The sequence below is a fragment of the Sinocyclocheilus anshuiensis genome, unplaced genomic scaffold (assembly GCF_001515605.1).
Source record: "Sinocyclocheilus anshuiensis isolate Anshui unplaced genomic scaffold, SAMN03320099.WGS_v1.1 scaffold997, whole genome shotgun sequence".
In the NCBI taxonomy this organism is placed as follows: Eukaryota; Metazoa; Chordata; class Actinopteri; order Cypriniformes; family Cyprinidae; genus Sinocyclocheilus; species Sinocyclocheilus anshuiensis.
The window spans coordinates 178,735-190,522 of record NW_015555715.1 but is presented as its reverse complement, the minus strand read 5'-3'; the positions used below and the strand labels follow the sequence as shown (position 1 = coordinate 190,522).

Here is an 11,788-nt window from a genome sequence, read left to right as displayed (position 1 = left end):
ATTTTTCCTTTGAAACAAGGGGTGGAGACAGAAGTTTACAACTTGATCTGCAGAAGTTTAGAGAAGCAAACTTGTTACACAGTAAGTAGCCTACATACACGACAGCTGGCAAAGTTTTCCTCTTGCATGTTTTTCGGGGAGTTGTTGATATTTTTAGTAGTTATATTATGGGATGCATAGAGCTTTATTGAGACCATGGCTGGATTGTCTAATGCATCTCTAACCCAACGTCATGTAACTGTCGTTTAATGAGCTGCCGCCCTGTTTTCATGCTTCTGGCAAGTTAGTAGTAAGTAAGTTTTCTCCGATTGGTAAATATGTTTTCTTCGTAAAGGTGACTATATATCAAGGTGACTTTCTCACCTAACGCGTATATGTAGTATGAAATAGTAATAGTAGTTAATTTAAGCGCAGATGATGATTATTTATTTCCATGGAAAGAAAATACTTTTCACACAAGTGTAACGTCAGATTCAAAAACAGCAAATGTTTATAACGATGTTCGATTCATAAATGAATCATTTTGAGTCGTTTTAATGAATCGTTTAAAACTGTTCACAAACGGATTGAACGATTCCCGAATCCGTCGTTCTCGAGTTAACAATTCCCTCAACCGTCTTTCACATATGTGCGAAATAGTAGTATAGAAAGTAGTGGAAATATTGCAAATAAACGCACTGGAAATGTGTTTATTTTTGTTTTACATATAGTTTATTTAATAAATGTAGTTAAGTAGTTTTTTGTAGTTTGTTTTCTTCTTTTGAACCGGATCTTTTAAATGCTAAAGAATCGATTCAATGACATGAGTCTGACCACCCTTTACTAAAGTTCGCTTTAGGACAAACTTGATATTAATTATGCACTTGTTTGTTACTTCATAAAGTTGACTCAAGACCCTGATTCGTTCACTCATTGCACTCATTCAGTGATTACGTGTAACTGTACACGTACAGGTATATGCTCAATGAGCTCTATTTTATCTTTATTGTCCTTATTAAATGTCCCTTTAGGTATGACTTCAGGATAATAAATGAAATTGGAATATTGCATCACAGTATTTCATATTGCATCTGCTGTATGTTAATATTTATTTACGATTTCTTAGTTTCACTCAAATAAAGATGTATAATTTAAGTGTAATAGTCATTTCGTCCAAATTGTTGCTTCAAACCATTTATGAACTTTGGTATGGAAGATCTTATTTGCAATAATTGTATTTGTCCTAAAAAGGTCCAGTCTACCTGTTCGCAATGTTGACAGGGTGTTGCAGGTTTCTTTTTGTTTACAGAGTAAACTGGTCTGCCTTGTTCTGTTAATGCTTGTTGGGTTGAAGCCCATTTTTAGTCCCAACCTTTCACCTTATTTTTTGTCGTCTTCTGCCCCATTTCTTGATTCTTGGAAAACAAATTAAAATTCATTCTGTGGAAAATGAAGGAGGGTATTCTAACCGCCACATCTTGTTTGTATTTTTTTTATGTAGAGTTAAAATGAGTGAAACCAATCAGCAACGGGATGAGTTGCCTGCATACTTGAAGGATGATCCTCCAACAGGTAGGCCTACTGCAATTAATGCTGACACTTCATTGGGAAAGTGACTTGCAACAGTTATTCCTTTTTACAACAATCAAGCTTTTTATCTTAGCACAGTCATGCCAAATGGATCATTTTATACAGCTGTTCTTAGTCTTCATGCAAGAGAATGATAACACTCTGTGCCACATAGTGGTGCTCTTGCACAATCCAAGACTGACACTAGGCCACTGCTCAACTTTTTTCAGTCTTAATTATCAAACTTACTAGATTTGGCTATAAAATTGTAAATTTGGTTATAGTAGTAGGTCTTAGTATATCTGGTTGTAAAATTGTTCCCCAAAAAGTGTTTAGACACTTAAAAATGTATGACTGGCATTGATGTAGATGACACTTCAAATCAAGTGGCAGTTATTTTAAAGCAAAAATGACATAAGCACACTTTTCAAGATCAAATTTTCACTCAATACTGTAATTTTGAATTACCGTATATCCACAAATAAATAAAACAAATAGAGTAAATCATTCATTTTGTTTATAGAATTCTATTGTCAGATACTCTTTGTTCTACTCATTGAAAGTGAATCCTTTAAAGTATGACTAAATTAAATAGTAATTCATTTTAATTACTAATTAAATGTGGCTAGTATTTCTAGTCGTATGAAGGTCTTTGCCAAATAATTTTATTTTATTAATTGAAAGTGAACACTTTAATTGAAGTATGAAATAATTAATCTAAGTAATAATTACTTTTAATTAAAATGTGGTTAGTATTTTTAATTGTATAGAGTTCTTCACCTAATACATTTTTATTTTATTTCAATTTAATTAAAGCAAAATCTTTAATTGATGTATAAAATTAAATGAAATAATTATTTTTAACCGCAAGGTTCTTCACTTCATACATTTTTGTTTTATTAATTGAAAGTGAACGCTTTCACTGAACTATGAAATTAATCTAATTAATAATTACTTTTAATTAAAATATGGCTAGCATTTTTAATTGTATAACATTAATCTAATAATTTTTTTTATTGTATTTAATGAAAGCAAAAACTTTAAGTATTAAATTAAATAATAATTACTTTTAAAATATGGCTATCATTTTTAATTGTATAGAGTTCTTCACCTTTATTTAATTTTAATTTTATTTTTATTTAATTTTAGACAGCTGCTCCATTATCTTATCTTATCTGTTTAATATTTTCAGTATCAACATTTCATTTTATATCCTGTAGATACCAACAAAGACCATCCTCAACCCCAGCCTGGCATGTTCTCCAGGGTGGCCGGTGGTCTGTTCAGTGTCACGAAGGGAGCCGTTGGGGCCACAGTGGGTGGAGTCGCCTGGGTTGGAGGGAAAAGCCTTGATCTCACGAAAACTGCTGTTACCTCAGTTGCAGCTGTTCCAGCGATGGGAGTGGGGCTCGTGAAGGGCAGTGTGTCTGCCGTGGCTGGTGGCGTGACCGCCGTCGCCAGTAAAGTTCCCATTGGTGGAGGCAAGAAGAAGGACAAGTCTGATTGAATCACATGCCTCGAAGGTACTTTTGTCAGAGTCTGCATCATGTCTTCTTAGACTCCAGAGCGAGTTGATTGTGGAGATCATGCTTGTGTTAAGAGCATATTTGGACCTTATCCGTCTGCCTGACCGGACCAACAAGATGACATTCACAAGCTGGGTGGCCTTTATCTGCTCCACGCAAGAACCTTTGTTTTTGTGTTCTATTGGAATATGACATTAAGTCAAATTGTTTATGTATGAAGTATTAAATATCTGACTAGAGTTGGATACGTGGACCTCTAAATGTTCCGTTTATGCTTTACTGAGCACACAAAGACACACACTTGTGCCTGACTGTACACACAAAGAATCATATGTTTTAAACACCTTACAGTTGAATTGCTCCAAGCTGGTTGTAGGGATGAAGATCAATCAGGTGTCCCTTTAGGTGCTGTGGGGGGAAATCTCAGACTGTGCGGTGCTGATGGTGGTGCTCCATCCATCTGATTGATTTTGTGAGATTACTTACTTTGTGCCTCTGGGGTCCATGCTGAACTCCAGCGATCGCTCTCTGTGTCCCCCTGAAAAACAAAGAAACCACAAGCCCACAAACACACACACACACATATATACTCACACATTAAGGGCTGGTGTGTTTAGATTTTGCCAAACAACTCTAAAATTACAATTGTGAGCCATAAATCTGAATGCTGATAGTACTGCATTTGTTTTTTTTTGTTTTTGTTTTAGGGAAACGTGCATGACAATCTCCATCAAAACACAAGTCTTTCTGTTTTGATGACTGTAGCTGTATTCCAATACCCAGTTACAGTTTCTTTTCTGCAAGTCATTCTATCTGTCCTTTTGCTTCTTTGTTCTGTTTGCTCTTTTAAATCTTTAATGTGAATTGTTTTGTTTTATGGGCCAACGAAGAACCACATAAGGTGGCAAAGTATAATACAGTATTTTCTTCTGTCAAATATTTGTGTTTCCTTTACCAAAGATTAAGTTTGGAAAAAGAGTTCAGTGTATTTGAGGATTGTTTTGTTTTTGTTAATGTTGATATGCAGTATACTTTATGGTATTCAGTGTACTCTCTCTTTTTAGATAGTTATCAAATATATATTAATGTGTTGTTGTTTTTTGATTTGAGACCATCCATATTTCAATGCATTAATGTGAATTCAAAGGACCTAAATAAAGAGACATCACAGTTGCTTCCAATGTTAACTCTTGTGGAAGGTGCAGTAGCTGAATTTGAACAAAATGCACAAAATGGCCAAATGTAATTTAAGGTCCAGTCACACCAAGGATGATTAAAAAGTACAAAAAAATAAAATCACTTAAACTTGAAGACAATAGTGAGTCCACATCATTTGTACTACTATAATAACATTGACAAAGCAACAATATCGTTGAAAACACTTTCCAACTGGTGTTTTTATTGTTAACTAAAAAGTCATTTTCTTAAATACAGCTGAAACATAAATATTAGATGAAAAACTTGGCAAGGAATTGATAAAAATACCTAAAAATACTGCATTGGCCGCTAACTGAGATAAGATTAAGTTTAATTAAATGTGCTAAAAATAAAAATAAATTAAAGATAAATATATTAAAATGTAAATTAAAATGAAAAGTGAAAATATAAGAAATAAAAGCTAATTCTAAAGAATAATAGTATTAATAAATACTATAATGGTAAATAAAAATGCAATGACACTGACAGCCAATCAAAATCCTTCCTTCCTTTAAGGCATGCACTGAAATTATGTTCACAGACCATAACTGAAGTGTGCTCTTAGAATAAACAACATTGTCGTCTGCTGGAGTGGATACTTATATAGATATCATTATCGTTAGAATTTCATCATTTCATTCTTAGTGTAAATGGGCCTTTAATCTAGTCTGGCTTGTAGTTACTGTTCTAATTTATCCTGTGTCTGAAGTTAAATAGCACTAGATTATGGACTGTGCCATTGCCCCATGGACTCCACGGCCTCTTTTGGCTCGAAATTGGTACCCAGATGCTAGTTTTTTTTTTGTTTTTTTTGCATTAAATGTCAGCCAATCAAAAAAACAAAAACACATTTATCGATTGATTGATTGTCAATTTGGCTGTTGAACTTTAAAGCAGGATAAAGAGTCAAGGAAGGGGTCCTGCAGTACCAGAATCCAACAGTGAGTTGAAGTATAGCACAATTAAGTTGCCACCACAGACTCAATAAACTATTGTTTAATGGACCTGCATGGCTTTGTGCACAGGGCAATTGTAATGCTGGACCAGAAAATGCCCCAATTTACTTAAAATGTTTGTCTAACCTATTAGTAATGTATGTAGCTTATATAGACAAACCTATTCATTAAAAATATGGGGTTTTTATTTTTTTGGACATGGAGTATGAACAATGGACAGATCCATGACCTTCCTAAAGGGTTTTGTCCATTGCTACAGAGTAAACCTTAACCAATGCATCAGTTAAAAAAAATAAAATAAAACAATTTGGAGCACAATATGTCCCTTTTATGCAGGAAAAGTGATTTTTCCTTATATGGGTGTCTGTACATTACAGGGAGAGGCGGTGGTAAAGCCTGTCAGTGGTGAACAAACACTTGCAATCAAGTTCCAGTCCCAAGGTCATGCTGGATGTCAGTGTCTAATGCTTAGGGAATGAGGCGACAGGGGTCTTCCCCACTCTGTCACCTCCTGGAACAAATTAATTCCTCACACTCCTGCAGCTTCTCTTTCAGTAAACACTTTAAATCAAAAGTAGACAGTGAAACTCACACTGGAGGGGCCACAATCATTGACTTTAGCCTTTTGATACTGGGATGATAGACGGTGCTCAGCTGGTTATGAATACCCTGTGAAGGATATATAGTGTATGTTTTTACTTATTGGCAGTCTGAACAGATATGCATGTCAGTGTTGATGAAAGATTTTAGAGCTTGTCTAGCTAGGGCAATGAAGGTTAAAGGGAAATCCGATGCACCCAGACCTTAGATTAAGAGAAGACCTTGAGGCTATTTACCGCTATAGTCTTAAAAAATATAGGGCCATGTCCAAAAAAGAGCCGCGAGCTTGACCCAGCAAGCGTGAATCAATGGTGACAGTGTGGCCTTACAACGAATACAGGCAATTCACCCCCAATTCAGAAGGGGGCGCCCGCAGCAATGCAACGCTATTTGATAACCATCTCATTCGGCACAAATCCAAATATTCCATAATATTTCCATATTTGCGATGTAACGTATCTGAATGCTAAAGTATTATTTATGAAAAATTATAGGCTTTGTACTTCAGTCGCGTTCCAACGGCGATACAGAGGCGGGCCTCGCAATACCAACAAAATATTGTGCTTTTGTAAAATAAAGAAAACAAATAGGATGTGCTTTCTGCCTTTCTGTGAACAAAAATGAACTGAAACTCAGTATATATAGACTACGTTATGTGTCGCACTGTTTTTTCCCTTGTTTATCTGTAAAAGCATCTCTGGAGAGACCTAAAAATGGCTGTCCACCAACGTTTACCATCCAACCTGACAGAACTGGAGAGGATCTGCAAGGAGGAATGGCAGAGGATCCCCAAATCCAGGTGTGAAAAACTTGTTGCATCTTTCCCAAAAAGACTCATGGCTGTATTAGATCAAAAGGGTGCTTCTACTAAATACTGAGCAAAGGGTCTGAATACTTAGGACCATGTGATATTTCAGTTTTTCTTTTTTAATAAATCTGCAAAAATGTCAACGATTCTGTGTTTTTCTGTCAATATGGGGTGCTGTGTGTACATTAATGAGGAAAAAAAATTAACTTAAATGATTTTAGCAAATGGCTGCAATATAACAAAGAGTGAAAAATTTAAGGGGGTCTGAATACTTTCCGTACCCACTGTATATATTAATGCTTTTATCCGAAGTACATTTATACAGTATGAATCAAGAGAGAGCAATTATGTGGAGTGAAACGGCATAAATAAAAGTAGCTTTGGTTTCAGTTACTCAGATGAGCAATTTCATATACTGCGTTGTCATGGCAACAGTGAAACGCCGGATGCCGTGATTGATGTTATTACAAACATGCTGTTTTTTTTGTTTTTTTTTTTACTTCACGAGACGTTAAGTGATGGATTTATGGATTATTTTGATGTTTTTATCAGCTGTTGTGACGGCACCCATTCACTGCAGAGGATCTACTGGTGAGCAAGTGATGAAATACTAAATTTCTCCCAATCCGATGAAGAAGCAAACTCATCTCCATCTTGAATGGCCTGAGGGTGAGTAAATTAGGACAGGAAAAAGCCATTTAATTTCTCACACTTCCTGCATTGTTGGCAGAGGATGTTCCTTTAAAAATAAATGCACTGATTGAATGAGGAAAAAGGACCTTCTTCTACAGTTTCTCACATTAACATTGTAATTGGTTTATTTGCATCGTAAACAGTTACACTGCCTTCTCATTATGGTTCTAAATTATTAGAAGTTAAGAACAAACAAGGCACCAACATAAAATTGATCATCTCCTTTCTTTGGGGCAATTAAACATATCACTCTATATGGCAGCCATGCTCCGATAAGAAAACATGATATGTATTTTCTAGATCAAAGCCAAGCAAACCCTTTGTTTCTTGCGCTGTTGGTTGAAAACAGAAATGATTAAAAAAAAATCAATTCCCTGCTGCCTGTTGTTTTAGGCTACTTTAATCAAAGAGCAGACATGTAAATAAACTATGCTTTCCTCAATTTCCTGTGTAGTGTTTTGCTTGCCCACTGTAATTGATCTTTCAGAAGTCCTTGTGCTGAGCCTGAAGACTATGATGCATCTCGGTGGAATGGGTGGATGTGGATGTCGACAGAGCTTACTGTCTTGCGAATTTGATGCTAAACATAGCTGACAATGTGATAAATCCTTTAACAGTCCCTCTCACAAGAGGTAACTCACATATAAATCATATATCATTGTTGTTGAAATATGTCTTTTGACATTTTGTCAATTATAGTTAATATTTTGGTTGAGTTTTGTTGTTGTTTTGTCTATATCTCTCAGAGCAGATCTTTTGCATCAAAAGTTTTCATCTTAAAAAAAGAATTTGATTAAATACGTTTCAAAGCCTAAAGGATTTAAAGTTCCAATTCGTCTGTCAAAGTGTGACAAAGGGAAGAAAGCAAGCTTTTATTCATTAAGACATGGGTATTAAAGCTAAAGAACAAAGTGAAATGGCGGCGATGAATAATGCAGAGGTTTTTATAAGCAACATGAATTGTTTCATTCTGATTTTGTTTGTCTGAGAAGCAAGGTTTCTCTTGAGGAACCTCTCGAGTTTTTCTTTTTTATTCTTATTCAAAACTATTGAAAAATGTTTTTGTTCACTGAAATCAAATAAAAATTTAAATATTAGAAGAAAAAAACGTAAACTAAATGAAAATTCAAAATATTGACTTGGCAACCCAAAATAAAATAAATTCAAGTATTGTACTAAAATTACTAAAACTGGAATCAAACTAATTTAAACTAAATTAAAAACTAATACAAATGGCTAAAACACGACAAAATTTCTAAAACTTAAACTAAAATGAAAACTGAAAATAAAATGTAATTCAAAATATTAATAAAAGCTACATAAATGTTAAATAAAAATATTGAATATAATATTTAAATAATTAATATTATTTAATTTAGTATAAATACTATTTAAAAAGTTTACAATACTACGTGGAAAATTATTCTCCTAATTTATGCTTATTTATTTTTCACAACATTTTGCTATACATATGATGTCACAAATTCCGGCATAAGGAGCAACTGTAACTCATTCAAAGGTGGATTACACTATGTATTTGTCTAATGGGAATGATACAAGAAAATGCATTATTCATTCTCATCTCACATAAGTTTTTAATTAGCCTATATACAAGGTTTTATAAGTAACAAAAAACGAACAGCATTCCGAACTGTGCATTTTTTTAGCCAAAGCATATATAGTAGTTTTTCAAAACAGTCAGGGTGTTTTATTTATTTATTTAAAGTCCAGCAAAGCACTTACACCACCTCCTATAAAACCTCAACCACTTATATTTGGTCTTTGAAGTGTAAAGCCCCTGCAGTTCATGGTGAGTTACATACAGGCTCATTATTGATTTGCTGAAAGGCTGCCTGAATCATGGAGTTTGTAAGTGAATGTGGGGAAAAAGAAAAGAAAAATCGGGACGTGAATGTCTAATTCTTTTCAAATATCTCATATCTCATATTCCATCATTTTATATGTTGCCAAAGATACACATAGAATTTAGAGACTCCACCAGGTAGGCCCATAATCAGTGGAAATGCATTGTTGACAGAACCGGCATAATAGTATGTTGACTTCTTTATAAAACCTTATGTATTTATGCTTCCCTTTTATCTTCAAGACAGTGCTCATGTGCGTAATAAGATTAATGAAATAAAAATGTAGGTGAATTGCTGTTGGTAACAATGGATGTTGAATCCTTGTACACTAACATTGATCAAGCAGAGGGACTTAAGGCCGTTGAATATTTTCTAGGCGACAAATCTCAAAGGTCTTGTTCGGAGTCTGAATTACACATGTTTCATGAATATATCAATGGCATAAATCGTAATTTGAAATTGAGCCTGGAGTACTCAGGGTCTGAAATTAATATCCTTGATCTAAAAATAACTAAGGATGTTAATGGTGTGTTACACACTTCGATTTTTAAGAAATTAACGGATCGAAATATCATTTTTAGAGCTAATAGTTTTCATCCACCTTGGCTGATTGAGAATATTCCACATGGCCAGTTCCAAAGATTGAAACATATCTGTGACTTAGAAAATGAAATTCAATTACAAGATATGACTGGTAGATTTTGAAAGAGAGGTTATTATTAGAAAGTTCTAACAAGAGCCAGAGAGAGAGTTAAATCTATGGATATACAATTATTGAGTAACAAGAATAGAGTGCAACAACGTTCTAATACTAATTCTAATCGGGTCTTTTTCTTGACAAATTATAGCTGTGAGGCTAAACAAATTAAACATATTATGAATTCTAATTGGGACATCATAGAAAGTTATAGCACTCTTAGGACAATTTTTCCAGTAAAAAAACAGTGGATAGTTATAGGCATAAGAAATAAGGTGGTACATTGTTATCTTCCGGCCCTTGAGAAGAAAACATGACTTTGTTCATCAACAGGTAATTTTAGGTGTGGAGGTTGTAAACATTGTAACAATATGGTGAGAACAAATACCTTTACTGATGTGATGCCTGGGAAAGTTTATCCAATTGAGTCCTTCATTAATTGAAATTCCTCGTATGTAATATATAGGTTAGAATGTGAGTGTGGACATTTCTACATTGGTCAAACCAAAAGGAAATTACATTTAAGAGTGTCTGAACATAAATATACTATTCGTACGAAAAACATGTTGTATCTTATGGCGAGGCATTATAATGAAGTTGGTCATACTAGCGAGAGCTCTCTTAAAGCGTTCGGAATTTAATCTATACCATGTTCAATAAGAGGGGGAAATAGACTCAAATGGCTTTTACAACTAGAAACTTTCTGGATTTGTACACTTAAGGGGACTAAGCCTCCTGGAGTTAATGGAAAAAAAAATATTTTTTTTTTGTTTTTGCAATGATTTAAATTATTGGTGTTGGATGTGTCTGTATTTATATTGTTATGTGCATGCATATTATTATGCATGCACATTACTGTTTACATTACTATATATATATATATATATATATTCTAAAACTAGCACTGATCATTTATTCAGACAAACACAATGTTCAGGGTTTTTTTTGTGCCTTGTCATGTTACAATGATTCAAAACTTGCTACATGGTGTAAATATATTTCTTTGTTTTTCAGCCTTGGAGGAATCTTTGGGGTCACTTTCATTGTAGTTTGCCAAATGGATACTCCGAAGGACCTGATCATTTAATTTGTCTGAATACATGATCAGTGCCAGCTCCAAAGCGATGGATTCCTTTTATTGCATCCAGTTTGTGCACATTAACTTATAACTTATTATAATTTCCAAGGACTGATCCGAAATAAATATAAAAGTCCCCTCACATCTTTTCAAAGTTTGTTTGTAAGATTCTCTCTATTGCCACCAACAGTAATACAACAAGAAGATATATGGATACCCGAAAGTGAAACCCAAAGGTATAGTAATGTACAGACTTATTTGACTAATTTTATTTATGGATATGAGATTTTTGACATCTGCATAGTAACTGAGTTATGGGGTTTCAGCGACCAATTTTCTGTATTGCAAGGTGCCTCCCTGTTATTTTCTCTTTTTGTTGCTCTTGTAATCAATTTTTAGCTAATCCAATTTGGCTTCTCCGATTCAGTTCACATACTTTAGTCTGTTTCTACGTTTTTCTTCAGTTACGGCCACTTTTATGTCCCATGGGTTGATCTAACACACCTGAGCTCTTTACTTTTTGTTATATGAAGGTCACATTAAACAGACTTTCAATTTTAAAATATTACAATTTATCATAAACACACATACAATTTTTAAAACTATAATTGAAAAATTAATTTGTCAAAAGGATTCACGTAATGTTTTAAACAAATTATGACAGTTGTGATTTAATTTCCAAATCAAAGTCCTAATATATAATAATAACTTGACAATATTTTTGCCAGATCTTTAATCTACACTGTCATGGTGTGGTCACATTGTTCCCAAGGCTTCTCTTACTCAACTTTCCCCCTTTCTCTCATTAAATACTATATGT

The 11,788-nt window shown here is 34.0% G+C and overlaps 1 protein-coding gene across 1 annotated transcript; it reads left to right on the top strand.

Annotated features, from left to right (window-relative positions):
- LOC107672186 (transmembrane protein 263-like) lies at window positions 1-4,247 on the top strand. The gene is made up of 3 exons (XM_016465276.1): window positions 1-81; window positions 1,481-1,551; window positions 2,769-4,247. The coding sequence occupies exons 2-3, from the start codon at window positions 1,488-1,490 to the stop codon at window positions 3,053-3,055; spliced, it is 351 nt and encodes a 116-aa protein (XP_016320762.1). The 5' UTR covers window positions 1-81; window positions 1,481-1,487; the 3' UTR covers window positions 3,056-4,247.
- The last annotated feature ends 7,541 nt before the right edge of the window (window positions 4,248-11,788 follow it).

Bases quoted from the DNA above. Each gene is read 5' to 3' on its own strand.
- LOC107672186 (XM_016465276.1), top strand. From the start codon at position 1,488: ATGAGTGAAACCAATCAGCAACGGGATGAGTTGCCTGCATACTTGAAG. The intron at 1,552-2,768 runs GTAGGCCTACTG...TATATCCTGTAG, and splicing joins GAAGGATGATCCTCCAACAG to ATACCAACAAAGACCATCCT.